The 17250-nt window shown below is 37.9% G+C and overlaps 1 protein-coding gene across 7 annotated transcripts in view; it reads left to right on the forward strand.

Moving 5' to 3' along the window:
* Positions 1 to 17250, forward strand: part of LOC121715559 (EMI domain-containing protein 1-like) — a 127011-nt gene that overhangs the window by 12406 nt on the left and 97355 nt on the right. For all 7 annotated transcript variants that reach the window (XR_006033628.1, XM_042101405.1, XM_042101404.1 and 4 more), the window contains exon 3: positions 5819 to 5922. Coding sequence is in view for 6 of the 7 variants with exons in the window: in XM_042101405.1 (XP_041957339.1) it covers positions 5819 to 5922 (104 nt within the window). In the remaining variant the exon portion in view is untranslated. The remainder of the gene's footprint in view (positions 1 to 5818; positions 5923 to 17250) is intronic.

The following is a 17250-nucleotide window of genomic DNA, read 5'->3' on the forward strand; positions in this document are numbered from 1 at the left end:
GAAAATGGCCTGGTTTTGACCTGATATGCATGTGTCACTGATTCGACCCAAAGCGGCAACCGAGTTATGATAAAATGTCCAGCGTTTTCATGAGTTTTCGATCGTCATATATTTCATTTCCATTCATCATAGAGTTCCCAAATCACATATAAGGTGTGTTAGAGTGTCTAGTTTCGTAATTAAAAAAAAAAGCTAAAAACGTAATATTACGTTTTTGGCACTCAACGCATGGGAAGGAAAAACTTAATATTATGTTTTTGGCACTCAATGAGTTAAAAGTTGAATGTAAATAGTTTAAAAGTTGTTGACAGACTGAAAGTTTAATGAATGTTGATATTCAAATAGTTTAATGGCTGTGTATAGGTAGATATTTGACGATAACTAAAAGTTGGAATGGCTCTAATGTTTGCTAGCAGTTATGCTAACAATTTTAACTATGGTAACAATGTTAACCATGTTACTTAGCTAACTTAGCTAATGTTTTCTAGTAGTTTTGCTAAAATGGTAACATGCTAACAATGTTAACCATGCTACTTAGCTAACTTAGCTAATGTTTTCTAGTAGTTTTGTTAAAAATGCTAACTATGCTAACAATGTTAACATGCTACCTATGCTAACCATGCTACTTAGCCAACTTAGCTAATGTTTTCTAGTAGTTTTGCTAAAAATGCTAACTATGCTAACATGTTAACTATGCTAACAATGCTAACTAGCTAAAGTGGGTAGGAGTCATAGTTGATGACAAGTGTTGACATAGTTGATGACAAGTTAAAAGTTGTTAATAGACAGCTAGTTTAATAGATAGATAGTTTAATGATAGTTTAAAAGTAGACTGTTTAAAAGTTGAATGTATATAGTTTAAAAGTTTATAAGTTGAATGTAGATAGTTTAAAAATTGTTGATATACAGCTAGTTTAATAGATAGATAGTTTAAAAGTAGACTGTTTAAAAGCTGAATGTAGATAGTTTAAAAGTTGTTGATAGACAGCTAGTTTAATAGATAGATAGTTTAATGATAGTTTAAAAGTAGACCGTTTAAAAGTTGAAGGTAAATAGTTTAAAAGTTGTTGACAGACAGGAAGTTTAATGAATGTTGATATTGAAATAGTTTAATGGCTGTGTATAGGTAGATATTTGACGATAACTGAAAGTTGGAATGGCTCTAATGTGTGCTAGCAGTTATGCTAACATTTTTAACTATGCTAACCATGCTACTTAGCTAATGTTTTCTAGCAGTTTTGCTAAAAATGCTAACGATGTTAGCAATACTAACATGCTAACCATGCTACTTAGGCAACTTAGCTAATGTTTTCTAACAGTTTTGTTAAACATGCTAACTATATTAACAATGCTAACTATGCTAACCATGCTACTTAGCTAACTTAGCTAATGTTTTCTAGCAGTTTTGCTAAACATGTTACTATGCTAGCAATGCTAACATGATAACCATGCTACTTAGCCAACTTAGCTAATGTTTTCTAGCAGTTTTGCTAAACATGCTAACTATGTTAGCAATGCTAACATGTTAACTATGCCAACCATGCTACTTAGCTAACTTAGCTAATGTTTTCTAGCAATTTTGCTAAAAATGTTAACTATACTAGCAATCGGCAATGTTAAGTCAATGGGGATTTTTAAAAAGTTTTTCTTTAATAGTTTAAAACAGGGGTTCTCAAACTTTTTCAAGCTGGGCCCCCCCTAAGTGGGTCAGCTGAACTTGGAGCCCCCCCACCCCCCCATAGGTTTACATTTATTCATTTTGCAGACACGTTTATCCAAAGTGACTTACAGCAATGGATAGATAGATAGATAGATAGATTGATAGATTATAGACCTATATTAATATGGCAATCATAGCTACTAGGCTAGGCTGTTATTATTATTAGGCCATATAGGTTATTATTACTATTATTATATTGTTATTATTATTGATTTTAGTTATAATACTAGTAGGCTATAGTATGCTATTAGCTAATTTTATATTATTATTGTTGTCGTTATAGGCTCCATAGGTTATTATCATCATTATAATAATTATTATTACTATTACCATCATTATTTTCTGGTTGGCTGTAATTATATTATTAGTAATGGTAGTGGGACTAGCTAGGATATTATTATTAGGCCTATTATCATTATATCATTATTGTTATTATCATTATCATAATTATTATTTATATTATTACTATTATTATTACTATTATTATAATTACTATTATTATTATTATTATTATTATTATTATTACTATTATTATTATCATTATTATCATTATTATCATTATTATTATTAGCCTCTGTTATACGCTTTGTCAAAACGTTGTATGTTGTCAATGTGAGACGTGGGCCTGCTTTTCTTTGCAGAGATCTTTAATTCGTGGCTCAATTTTAGATAAACATAGCCTCAGGTCATCCTCGATCTGTGCGCGGTTGCGATATTTAGTTTTGAGCGACATATTAATGTCGATGCAAAAGGAAGGAGAATTTGTAAGGCTACGTCGGAGAGTTGGGGGTATTCCTGCATCACTGCTACCCAGAAGGATGCAAAAGGACAGGTGGTGAAGAGGTGCTTTAACCGCAGATAAATGGATCCCGAACCCACAAAAATGAGCGGTAGTCCTCCTTGAAATAGGATGCAAACTGGTTCTTCAGCGCAGACAGGTGATCTGCAGCTGATTGGAGGAGAGAGGAGAAATCAGTGCCACGTGCATCACTGATGAACTCAGCAATGCTCGGGAACATTTCACAGTTACCATTATTGATGCGGTCATGCCAGAGGGCAAGTTTTTGAACGAACGCATCCACTCTGTCTGCAAGGAGCAAGACATTCGAATCTCGGCCTTGCAAGGACAGGTTCAAGCTATTCAGTTGCTCAAATATATCGACCAAATACGACAGAGAAGCCAACCACAGAGTGTCGTCAAGGTGTTTCGCCAGGTCTGATTTCCTTTCAGTTAAAAAACAATTTGACCTCTTCGCGCAGCTCATACAAGCGCTGTAACACTCTCCCTCTGGAAAGCCAGCGCACCTCTGTGTGCAACAGGAGTTGGTCATGCCCCGAGCCCATCTCTTGACAGAGGACACCGAACAATCGTGAGTTCAATGGACGGGACTTAATGAAATTTATGATCTGAACTGCTTGATGGAGGACAGACTCAAAGGGCTTTGGCATTTTTTTGCAGCAAGTGCCTCACGATGGATCATACAGTGAGTCCATCTGGCAAGCGGAGCTACCTGCTTGACACGCGCAGCTAGGCCACTCTCACGCCCGGTCATTGATCGTGCCCCATCGGTGCAAATACCTACACACTTGTCCCAGCACAGTCCAGCATCTCTGACAAATGAGTCAAGAACATGAAAAATTGCTTCCCCAGTTGCACGGGTTTGAAGAGGACGACAAAACAGAACATCCTCTTCAATCCCCTGGTCTCTCACAAACCTTACATAGGTGAGCATCTGAGCCTGCCCAGCAATATCTGTTGTCTCATCTAATTGCAATGCATAATATGGACTCAGTTTAATATGGGTTATTAATTGCTCTTTGACATCGCTGGCCAGATCGGAAATTCTCCGTGCTACTGTATCATTTGACAATGGGATGGCACTCAGTTTGGAGGCAGCGCTTTCACCCAGCATGATTTTACACATGTCTTGTGCCGCAGGCAAAATCAGTGTTTCGGCAATAGTGTGCGGCTTCCCAAGTTTTGCAATTCTTTGGGAAACCACATACGAAGCTTCGAGACACTGACTTGACACAGTGGTGTGTTGGACAATGGTGGCCTTTTGGAGATGGAGGGCATCACGTTTTCTTTTTAAAAAATCCACTGGTTTGTCTTTTATTTCAGAGTGCTTGGTCTCCAAATGTCTTTTTAATTTGCATGGTTTCATGCTGTCATTGGCCAGCACCTCCGCACAAACAACGCACTGTGGACGTGGTTCTAATGTGCCAGTTACAGAAAAACCAGCCTTTTTAGGAGCTGGTGCATCAGTTGGTTTATCTTTTTTTTTGTCGAACGAGGAATTTGTCCATTCTGTTTTGATGAAGTGAATTCAAAATGAATAAAGTTCTAAATATTAAGGTGTGTGTATTGTGTAGGCTATGTTAATTTAATGAACAAATTACAGAGGCTATTCCTTGTTGTAATGCTAGCTCGAAGACGATGGAATGAATGAATGCAAGCAGACAATCCAGGGACAAGCTTCGTTGAAATGAGTGGATCGGTAAGGTATTGGATGTGTGTTGCAATACGGTGTGGTTGAATCCTAATGAAGCGTAAGAATAGAAGAGTATTAAAGTAAGTACAGTAGGAAAGGAAAAGGTAAGGTACAAGCAGTAAGAAGGGAAAGAAGGCAAGCCAGAAAAACAGGCTAGCTAGCCTACTGCAGTTGCAGCGGCAAGAAAGGCACGCTTAGCAGGAAGAGAAAGAGGCAAGTCTATTACATTTTAAAGTAAAATTGAAAACAGAAATATGTCTTTACAAAGACAAAGCGATTTACTAAAATGGAACACTGAGATAGTCTTTAAAAAGGCAGTTGTAGTCAACTTGAAAACTGTCGAAATGAACGAACGTGATCAAAGTAGGCTACCAGGCTACAACTTATGTTGCACACTGGTGTGTTTCCGATGTCTGCACTTTCTTAAGTAGCTACGTGTGTGGTGTCCGCGCCTTAAGGTCATCGTTGACATTTCAAATGAATTGTAGTTTCTAATTGGTTGGCGTGAAACTGAATGTGTTCGTGATTTGTTGGTGCAGCTGTAGCCCAGCCCCTTCCGTATTTTTTTTTATTTTTTATTTTTAGCCCCATGAGCAGCCAGTGACTGGTCCGTGACACGCCCCCCTTGGGGTGTGTTCGCACCCCCCAGTTTGAGAACCACTGGTTTAAAAAGTATAAAAGTTTCAAAGTTGAAAAGACATAGCAGCTTGGTCTGTTTGAAGACCTACGTTACAAAGTTTGAATGAAGTTTCTAAGTTAAACTGTTCAAGAGAAATAGCGTACGGAAAAAGTGGTAAGCGGAATAATAATAATAAGAAGTTGTTGCCTAGGAAGAACAGTACAGTGCATTTTCATGCACTGAAATAATAACAATTTACAAAGTACCCAGTGCATGTGGGCCAGTATTGAGTGTAAGACAGACCACATGTCCTGAGTTCAAGTGTAGCAGGCATGTCTGTATTAAGTAGTCTCATAGCCTGACAGAAGAAACTCTTCCTGCGCCACTCAGTCTTAGCCATCAGACTGTAGAAACACTTACATCTCGGTAAGCTAAACAGGTAGTTACTGAGATGGGGTCCTTCATAATTTTGATGGTTCTGGTACTGCATCGCCTGGTGGTTTATGGCATGCAGAGAAGGCAGAGTTGTCCTTGACCTGCTTGAGTGCTTTATGGTCCTGGACTGAGCTATAACTGTACCACATTGATATGCACAAAGTCATTATACTGTATATGGCCTCAGTGTAATGTTCAACGTTCTTAGAATTACTGGGGTGACCTTGAATTTCCACTTTGTTTGGCCTTTTTTTAACCTAGGGTTAAGGTGTTTAGATGTGATTAGCCTAGGTCCTCAGATATACTCTATGTACACCCCAAGATCACTCTGCTTGGGCTTCACTTATCATGAGAGGAGCCTTTTCCTGAGGTTCCTGAAGTTGCTGATGTTTAACTTCAGATGAAAACAGTTAACCTGGCACCAGTTTACCAGCTTCTTCGCTTCATCAAGATAAGCAGTATCATTGTTGTTGATGAGGCCCTGCTGTTCCTGCTGATACTGTTTGTTATACAAGACTTTGATGGCTTTCTTTTTGTTCCTGTGTTCTCCAGCTATCGCACTGTGGTGCGACCATCCTATAAGGTGGTGTACCGCACAGTTACCACTCTTGAATGGAAATGTTGTTCAGGCTTCACTGGAGCTCACTGTGAAAATGGTAAGCTGCCTCTGGTTTTACATTACATTACATTACATTACATTACGTTACATTACATTTGGCTGACATGGTGAACAGTTTAAGTTTTATAGCAATTCTCTCAACAATTCTAGGACAATTTAAAAAAGGTAGAGTACAGTGAGAATAAGTGCATAAGTAATAAGTGCAAAGCAATAAGTGCATATAGTGTTAATTTCGTCAGACGAGACGAGAGGAAATATGTTCGTCAACGACCTTTTTTTTCCACTAAGACGAGACGATGACGAGACGGCAGTAATGTCCTGAAACACTGACTAAGACTATCTTAAGATGCATTATTGTTGACGAAAAAAGACGAGACTAAAATGTTTTGCATGAAATAAAAACTAAGATAAAATCTCTCTTCATTTTCGTCCACAAAATGAGAAGACAGAATATCTAGCTGTTACGTTTTCAAAATATTCCGAATGAGTTCATACGCAACAGCTTTCCTGTAGGCTAGTCTACGTGCTGTTGCTGCAACCCTGTGGCTGCAACACGAAACTACATGGAACAAGAACACTGGAAATTTCTGCCAGAGTTAGCAAGCTAACTACCTAAGCTTTATGCCACAATGCTACATACCCAGAAGTTGAAGCTTCTCTCATACAAATTAACATCCCCCAGAATGTCCATACGAAAATGTTCATCATGTAATGTCAACTATTTAACTAGTTAGACTGATGATGCAAAGTTTGCTAGCAAGTAAGCTAATATGGAAAGTTCGCTAGCAAGTTAGCTATGGCTAAGATGGAGAGTCTGTTTGGGGAATGTGTTGTGTTTGGGCGCATATCGCCATCTAGCGAGGCCGAGTAAAACATTAATACTTTGGCCTACGACAGTGTTTCTCAAACTTTTTCAGTTTCAGGACCACTTAACTAACCCTAGCTAAAAAAAAAAAAAAAAAAAGATTAGACCTACTTCAACAGTAGCCTATAATTAGTCTACACAATGGCCTACTCACCGAACCACCTTGCTTATTGTCTTTGCACTTTGCTTATTGTGCATACTGTATGATTTTAACTGGCATATCTTGACATAGACAGTGTTCCAGAACTGTTTTTACATACAAGTTGGTTCAATATTGCAAACAACTCATCTATATTATATTTTACCACGTCTGCTCACGGACCACTTGGGATAGCTTGCGGACCACCAGTGATCTCCGGACCACACTTTGAGAAACACTGGTCTACGAATATGACAGTGGTCCAGTCAAATATTTTACTGTCTAAAAATCTGAATGAGTAATTATAACAGACGAGTAGCCCTGTGGACACACAATATTGTTGGAAAGTTGAGATGTGTGAAACACTATTTGACTCAAATGGTAATCAGAAATAATTTGTTATAAAAAAAAGACTAAAATGTGTTGACTAAAACTGACTAAAGACTAAGATACCTATAGTTTTCTTTTGACTAAAACTAGACTAATATGACGAGACCTTTAGTCGACTAAAACTTGACTAACAAAAATGATATTTGAATGACTAAATATGACAAAGACTAAAAAGGACATTTCATCATAAGACTAAGACTAAATTAAAAATAGGTCACAAAATTAACACTAAGTGCATACTAGCCAAAGTGGCTGGTAGATGAAAAAAAATACTGGCCAGACATATTTTTTACCGGCCAAAACTTAACAATGCTTTTTATAACTATTTTGAAAGTAGCCTATCATTAAACTATTATACAGGTTTTCAGAATGTTGAAATGTTGATGAAGTTCACAAGTTCCATTTAAATGAACGGGCCTTCCCAATGTTCGGAGGTCCAATAATTTTGGAGTCTGTAATCAGTGTTAAAGCGGAGATAACGAATAACGTTGCTTTATCTTGGTCAGTAATCAAGGATCTTTGCTATAATGACCATGAAAGAAACATAAGAAATAATTTCTAGTTTCAAAATGTGACACACACACAAAACTTATGAGTCAATTTTGATTGCATAAGAAACAAACTGACTGTATTTTAAGACCGCAGCTTTGGTTCTTTGTAAACATGCATTTTATGTGTGGGTGGTACAGTTATTTTCATAGAGTGTCAGAGTAAAGAACGTCAACGGGGGCTGTTCTTTATGAGATATAATTAAAACATAGCTGTAGGTTAGACACAGTGTGGACATGAAAGACCAACATGTGGCCTTTTGTTACATCCCACTGCTTTGCAGTTCATCAGTGGTTTGAATTTGTACCATTTTTTCTGAAAGCTCTCTTTTCTCATGTTCTGCCTTGCCTCGGAGAGGTACAAATTATTCATACATCTGAGTAGTGTAAATGTTTTTCTCTGGATTTGAGTATTTGTTGTTTGTTATTTGCGTGTGTGTGTGTGTGTGTTTGTGTGTGTTGCACTAGTCTAAATCAGCAATTTAATGTTTCATATTAATTAACATATTGTACATATTTCTGAGGGTTGAAAGAGGTTACTTTTGATAAAGAATGAATAATCTTTTTTTGAGTAATTGACTGACATTCTAGAAAATACAGATAGTTGCAAGCATATTTGCCGCTGGATGTAATTTAGTTTTCATAGCCTTATCATTCAATTAAACATCAAATCATTCACTAATACCTAAAATATACACTTTAAATCTAATAAAGTCTTTCAGTCTAATAAAATATTCAGATATTTAAGGCTTTGAATGAGACATTGTGCAATAATATTACCTTGACTGTTTTGCTGACAGTGTTGCTGTAGCCTTAGATGGAAAGCTGGGTTGACCATAAGATCAATAGTCCTTTTTGCAGTGGAGGGATTTTTGCAGTTCATAGAACATAACGTTCCTAGAACCCTTTTTTTGTGTTCGGACAGGACAGATTTGCGGATTATTAAGTTCCTCTGACTGCAGTTCCTATAACTCTTTCAGCTCCTACTTCAGGGCAGGGTCTTTTCCGTTCGCATAGGAACCCTTAGTGACCTAGGTCTATGTTGGTCCAAACCCACTGTCAAACCTGCATTCACAGCCGTGCCGTCTTTAAAATCCGCGCTGCCTGTGTAAGCAAAATATATGAAAATAGACTACTGTCAGAGACTTTATTAACGAGAATGGACGGCATGCAGAAAGCACTCTGCTCCAGCCCGGACCCAAATTGATGGTGAACAGCCTTGTGCAATGGCATAACATCTGCTACGCAAACAGTGCTTCACTTTCTGTTGCAATTTGCATACTAGACTACGCACAAATGCAACTTTTTAATGTTAGAGCTAGTTAAACTTCTCCATCGTTTCAGTTTCATTTGCCCTGTCTTTGACTCTGTTAATTAATCTCTATAATTCAAGGGGCTGGGACATGGAAAAGCAGTTTAAGAGAGATATTCGGTAGGAGATTGAGTTTTGCTACCCTATGGAGACTGACGGGCTGTGGGTTGTAAAGTTCACTAATTTGGATGTGCAGTGGCCTAACCGTTATTTGGGGGCAGCCGTGGCCTACTGGTTAGCACTTCGGACCTGTAACCGGGGGGTTGCCGGTTCGAACCCCGACCAGTAGGCACGGCTGAAGTGCCCTTGAGTAAGGCACCTAACCCCTCACTGCTCCCCTAGCGCCGCTGTTAATGCAGGCAGCTCACTACGCCGGGATTAGTGTGTGCTTCACCTCACTGTGTGTACACTGTGTGCTGTGTGTGTTTCACTAATTCACGGATTGGGATAAATGCAGAGACCAAATTTCCCTCACGGGATCAAAAGAGTATATATACTTATACCATGTATAAACATAATGAAATAACATTTTGCATGGTATGAACATTATATAAAAGGGAACACTTAGTGTTATAAAAATGGCAGAATCATATTCATTATATTTCCATAACTGTGAGATAGAACTCCAGAATGATGGCAAAGAGTTGTAATCAGACATTCACTTAGACTTATAGCCCAGCAGCAATCTAAAATAAATCTTTTTGAAAGTACCATTCATGATATATTATAAAAAAATGAAGTTGTGGGAAGTTTATTTGGGTTAAACTGCTGGCTTCATTCGTCCATCATGCCTGTTTCATTCGTCGTGACCGAGGAATGAAACATTACGCAGGTCCCACTTTTGCTGAAATAATTCCTAAACAGTTTTTTTAGAGCTGAAAATGCAACTGTATTTGGCAAAGGACAGGTGTAGGTTGCTAGTGACAAAATATTAGCTTTTAGTGTTGTATGATCTCTTTGTAAATTAACTTTGTTAGTCCCTTGTCTCTTAAATGCATTAGGCTAGTTTCATCCTTCACTTGCTCATAAGCAGTAAACTACTGCACGCAAGAAACTCGGGACTAACTTAAAGTTATTTCAGCCAATACGACGCACAAATACTAGTCTGACGAGCCAGACCCACATTAAAATGTAGGGTCTGGGCACTCACCGTTCGCAGTGCTCAGTCCGAGGGGCGGGATAATCAGTTGTCTTTCAAATTCCCTCTGCAAGCAATAGGACAGCGGCAGCGCTATGAGTCCCATGCGTTTCCCACCAGCGGAGCTGGCTAGTTCAAACGTTTGCCAACTTAATAAAAGCTTAACTCGTGTCACACTGTTCGCCAACAGCAACATCCACCTTATTTGTTTTCAAGTAGCAGGGAATTCAAGCCAAACCGTTGCAACTCTGCCATCAATCATTATGTTAAGCCCACCTAACGACTCTATACACGATTTCATTGGCTTGATTGAGTTTCGATTTCTGGAGCTCACAAGCCAACGGAGAGTTGCTAGACTAGCCCTAGGGGCGCGTCTAGATTTCTAGGCTACACAAATACAACTCGCTAGCTGTTAAAGCTAGTTAAACTTCTCCGTTGTTTCAGTTTCATTTTCCCTGTCCTTGATCTTTTTGTTCAGTTTGAGATGCATAGGCTGCTACTCTAAGTTAGTAGTACAAATCACAAAAAGAACCACCGCAATATGACACGGCAAATATTCCACTAAAATACCAGATGTTATTTATTACTTTGGTGACAATAAAATCAAACGAATTTCCAAACGGATCTGATGACTAACCTTAGCTTCTGTTAACCAGCATGCTTGCTTGCTTCATCACAGCTGTTTTCCACAGCAAAAAAACCCCCAAAAAACAATGTGTGTGGCATCCAGGGCTCCGAACCGGTTCAGGGAACGAAAACGAAAACCGAAAACGAACGGAATTTTACGGAATTTTACGAGGAGCAGAAACGGAAACGAAAACAAAATGATCTTCAACTGTTCCGGAACAGAAACGTTATTCTGAAATCCACAAAACCGGTTAATAACGTTTTTTTTTTGTTCTCTATATATTTTATAAAATTTCACAAAAGCATATCCTATGTCAGGGAGACTATTTCCGGTTGTGCGAAAAACAAGCCCGCATCTACACTGTTAATGTGAGCTAACAAGCCGCTATGTAGCCAACTACTGTACAAATAATAATTTGATTTCTGCAGTTTGAAAAAAAAAAAAAAAAAGAATAAATGGACCTTTGGTCCAAATGTGTATATTTTGTCTTGCTGTTGTAATGTAACCTATCCGTCTGCCACTTCGGATCTTAGGCCAGCTCGTAGCGTAGGCTACTGAAACTGATTTGGAAATTGTTTGTAGCCTATGCGTAATAGCCTATTTTGCCTGTCCACGCCTTGTTGTTTTTAAAGTCTGGATTTGAAATGTTTGCGCAATTGTAGCCTATTCTATGTAGAAGAGTTAAACGGGAAATATGAGATAGGCCTTGTCAGCAACAGACAGGTTCGTTTATAAACAGGGTTGGAATTATGCAAGCCTTTGAAGATCTCCATATGGATAAAACTTAGGCTACAATCAGGTAAGGAGTTTAGCACGTATCCAGAAATATTTTTGATAAGAAATTATTTATAGGCATAGGTTAGGCCTACAGTAAGTCTGGCTATGGGATGGATAGCCCATCTGAATGTTTTTGGATGCTGCCTGTGATTTATTATTTTTGGGCATAGCTACGGTAGGCTAAATCAAGGGGAAATAATGAGTAGGGGAGAGCCGGGACAGTTGAAACACTTTTTAATTAAACGTAATTTACATAGCGATCGTACCACACAGAAAGCTAATATTTGGTCACCTACATCTAACCTAACCTACATCTGTCCTCTGTCAAATACAGATGCATTTTCAGCTTTGAACAAAACCGTTATCATGAATGGTACTCCCAAAAGTTTTTATTTTAGATATATTGTTGCAGGGCTATACGTCTTTGTGCATGTCTGTTAACAACTCATTGCCATCATCATGAAGCGTGTATGCAGCGGTTTTTGAAATATCTAATATCTAATAGAAGTGGATGATTCTGCCATGTTTATAGCTAGAACGGTAAGCTTTCCCATTTATATCATGTTTATATTGTTGAAAATGTCGTTTCACTAGGTTTTTAGGTGGGTTAGGCCAATGCACATTCAAATAAGTAGGCTTAACGACCCACCGGCCGTCAGTCTCCATAGGATAACATGGGGAAACTCAACCCCCTATCTGGTGGGCCCAAATTTATTTTCATCTTCCTAAAACTGTTTTTCTATGTCTTACCTCCATAAATAATTGTTTAAACACACCTATTTGTGCATTTAATTAAAATACATGGAGTTACAGCCTGGTCAATCGTCCCGACACAGACATATGTCACTACAGCTTGATTTGCTTTCCATGTAAACAAGCATGCGATATGAAAGTCTGGGATTGTGGAGAACACTAAATGGTCTACTGAATAAGCATTACGTCAAACCTTTAAATGAAAAACACTCATTGATAATCGAAAAAATGTAACCATTAATGAAGTTTACTTTTGCGCATCAAAACTCGTTTATCACTCCGTGATAAAATGACATAGCAGGAAGATATTTGGCTGATAGAAGGAGGTTAACATGCTCTATGTTTTGACCGAAGGACGTCTGTCTATCATCATCACACTCGGAGAAAACTGGATTGTTTCATTCGTCCCGTGTTTCAATCGTCCCGGCTCTCCCCTACGTCTAATCTAAGGTAAAGTCCACAAAAATAGACTTGATAGGCCCGCCAAACACTGCCGGAACTTTAAGAACGAACGATATTTTGCGTTCCGAACCGGTTCAGGACCGATATGTTTGTGGCGGAACGCATGCAAGAACGAAAACGTTAAACATAGGCCTACCTGAACCGTTCGGAACGGAACGTTTGAAAAATAATTTCGTTTTCAAGCCCTGGTGGCATCAGAATTTGCTTAAAGCGACAGTAGACAGTGAGGTCATTCAAATGATTTCTAAATTTTACTCGCATTTGGCGAGGCGAGTGGGTGCCTATTTAAAACCCTGTAGCAAATGATGACGCTATAAACAACGTCGGCGTGCTTACTTCACTTCGTACCGGGCGAATGCAAAGGAAAAATGGGTTTTGGGGGAGAGTAGTTAGTACTGATTTAGATGTCACGGTAAACCGGTTATACTATTAACCACGGTGTGAAACGTCACGATTAATAAATCGTGAAGGCTCTCAAACACCGCCTTTCTGTTGACACTCAATAAAGACATACATCGGGTACCATAGACAGATTAGCGCAACTAGCACGGAATCAAAACAAAGTTACACCAGTGGTGCACTCAACAGTGCTGCTTGTCTTGGCAGTAGAACAAGAACGAGACACTGTCAACAATGCTTTATATCGGCCCCCCAAAAAAACGGTGCACATCAATACCCTGAAATTAAACATATTACAATTCATAATTTTATTATCGATACTTTTAAGAATGACAGTGTTTTGCAGTAAGATGTGTGCTCGCAACAAGGCATGTGTATCTAGTGCATCGCCTCCCCTAGTCTGCGTCTTTCTTCCTCACACACACACAAAAGAGCAGCTTTCAAGCTGAAGTTGTCATGCCAAAAACAGCGATACATGGCTGCTTTGATGCTGAGGCTGCCCAGCAACAAATAATAATAGGCCTGTATTGAGTTGATTTGCTCATTTGCATCTGTCAAGTTTGTAAAGCTTACCTACCTAGGCTATGAGATTTAGTTCAGTTAGGCCTACTGTTGAGTTTAATGACATTTCAGAAATAGGCTACGCAACCTATTGGCAAACTTTGCCACTTATCTCTTCTATGATCTCATAAAGATTTTCTTCGACTTCAACTAATTTTTTGAACATTTATTTTATCTAATAACACAGAAAACACAATGAATTGCATCCACATATCCTTACATAGGCTACAATCTCAATGCAACTATAGTTGCAACTATAGTGCAACTATTTTTCACTAGCCACTAGCCTACTTTCACGTATTTCTTAAAATGACAGGCACTCAATTAGACCTAGACACCACAAATGTACACCCAATTAGACCTACACCATATTACACACTACATTAATGATATGTAATAGATTAAAAATCAATATGAAGTATTCAAATGACTAAATACCTACTAGTAATAACGCACATCATAAAATACTATAAATCATTAACAAAATATATAATCTTTATATGAATTCCATATTGAAATAGAAACATTTAGCATATAACATTTAGCCATAATCTTCTGTGTGTGTGTGTGTGTGTGTGTGTGTGGAGGGTGAAGCAGAATTTAGGATGTTCTCTAGATGTTCTCAATTCAATTTTTTGCCTATTCCATGTTTCCATTATCTACCTCCAAAACAAATGTTGAAAGAATGCACAAACTGGAAATACTAGAACACTTTTCTAATGTGTGTTAAATTATCAGGAGAGAGACTACAGCTTTTGACTTATATATTAAATAAATATTCACGCAAAACAATCGTAATAATCATGAAATCGTGATTATTCTTCAGACAATTATCATACCACAAAAAACTTTAATTGTGACATCCCTACTTAGAAGTGGATAGTTCCTATAGCTAAGTTCTGAAAGGGACTAATATTATTGTTGGCAAAGTGAAAGCAGATTGTATTGTTAATTCATTTAAAAAAAATTAAATGCAAAATAAGCGATTGTATACTGGATGGTAAAGGAGTCATTCCCTGTCAAATCAGATAAGGTTGTTGCTGCACCGTCTCAGATTTTGTTCAAACCTTATCTATATCATCAATGGGTCCTAAAACCAAGGCCTGTGAAATATATCTTCATATATTTGTCAGACCTTGAAATTCTTTCATTTTTACAGCTTGAAAAACACGTGCTATGTTTGGGCATTAATATCTTGACAAATATTTTCCCTAGCCTTAAAGTCTGTACTAAATATCTACTGGCTTTCAAAAGGGCCCTAGATTTCAGAAAAATGTGCATTTAAGTGTGATATTGAGGGTATTAAAAACAGTTTTTTTTTTTCATTTGATGAAGTCCCATTCACAGAATATATGCATGTAGTTACAGATGTTTTGGGGATACCAAAATAAACATTTACAATAAACAATAGATTTTAGTGCCCGCTCAGGTGAAACACAGCATATTTTATAATGGTGTGATGTTCCCAAAACACCTGTAACTACATGCATTTATTCTGTGAATGGGACTACACACTAAATGTCCGTATACTTAGCTATTTCCACATAGATTTTTATGGTCCTACTAGCTACCCCACATACCATTTCAGTTGCATGAAAATGACACAAAAATACAAACATGCCTTGTTTTATCCTTATTATTGTCATGGCCTTTGGTTTTGGAGATTTCACATTTTGGGACAACATTAGCAAAGGATTATATTTCTAGAGAAAATACTGATTGATGGCCGGTATGTCACAATAAAGGAGTTTTGAGACCCTCAATATAACTTTTTTTGCATGTTTTTTCTGAAACTAGGGACTTCTATAAAACCAATAAGACTGTGTTACAAACGTTTAATGATGGAATCGTACTGAGAACATGTTTGTCTTCCATTCTACAATGTTTGGTCAGGCTAGTAATAATACTTGTTAAGATATGAATGCCCAAACATGGCCTCCAAGATAAGGCCTTTTAGAGAGTGTAAACAATCAAGGCAAAAAGACTATGAAAACAACAGAATTGAACAAAAATAATTTACAGGTTTTAGTCATGGTGTAGACAGACTTTGAGGAAAATCAGAGTCGGTGCTGCAACCATTTCCCTGGATTTTGTCTGATTTGACTCAAATCTAATCTGATTCAGTCTGGAAGAGAACTATGACTTGTTTAAAAACAACAAGATGAATGTTCTGGAATGGCCAGTGTCACCAGAACTCAATCCTATAGAAAATGTGTGGCTGTACTTGAAAACTTTTGCTGTTCACACCAGAACCCCCTTCCAACCTGACAGCTTGAGCAGTTTTGCGAAGAAAAATGGAGTAAATTGCCGTATCTAGATGTGCAAGCCCAATTGAGACCTATCCACGCAGACTCCATGCTTTAATTGTGGCTACTGCAGTATCTACTAAATACTGACTTGAAGGGGGTGAATATTTACGCAGTTGCTTATTTTGCATTATATAATTTTAATGAATTACAATGAATCTGAATCTTTATGAATGAATCTTTCACTTTGACATTAAAGAGGGGATTCTTTTTGTTGTAAAAAGACCAAATTAATTGATCAAATAAATTGATCAAGATTCCATTTATAAAAGCTGTTAAAGGGGAAATAGCCAAAGGGGGCGAATACTTTTTATATATACTTTTTACAGGTGATAAATGATTTGATTCATGTGTCTCATCATGAAATGATTCATGTGTCTCATCCATAAGAGGGTCAGGGGAAAGTGGAAGTATCGCGCAAACACAGGGAAGGAAAAGTGCTAATAGCGATTGATTACCACCATATGTATGAAAACTGTGCACGTCTGTTTTGCGGGGGGAAAACTTGCGCCTGTTAGAAGCAGGTGTAATCCAAATTGCGGTTAAATTAGTCAATTAGAGAAACTTTCAGAGACAGCTGAATCAGTATTCAGAGCATCAGTTTTCTTCATTGTACTATGTCAAAAGCAACCTTAACTTTTGTTTGCCTTTCTAATCTCGTATTTTCACTTTCACAACATACACTTCCCTATCTGCTAGACTACGGTATTAAGTCATAGCCCTAGTCTACGTGCAGTAAATAGTTTAAATATTTTAGTAGAATTGGATTCTACTAAAATAGTGGATTGGTAGAACTACTAGGCCTATACTCTGTATGTCGCTGCTCGTTGACATCTTAGTATCATGTATGATTGCTAAACTTTGATTCTTTTTAATGTCGCAATTGGTTAACTCTATTCCACTGCACTTGTGGTTATGGGGGGTGTGGTGGGGATCAGCGGTGACGAGCGTTTTTTATGTAATGAAGTGACAGCTTAGTAAATTCCATGCAATATGGCAAAGCACAGCGTTTGTTTTCTGCGCATAGAAAAACTCGGTATTAGCTCTTTCTTTGTACATCCGGTCCTTAGTGGGAAGAAGGAAAAGT

This window comes from Alosa sapidissima, chromosome 8, assembly GCF_018492685.1.
Source record: "Alosa sapidissima isolate fAloSap1 chromosome 8, fAloSap1.pri, whole genome shotgun sequence".
Taxonomy (NCBI): Eukaryota; Metazoa; Chordata; class Actinopteri; order Clupeiformes; family Clupeidae; genus Alosa; species Alosa sapidissima.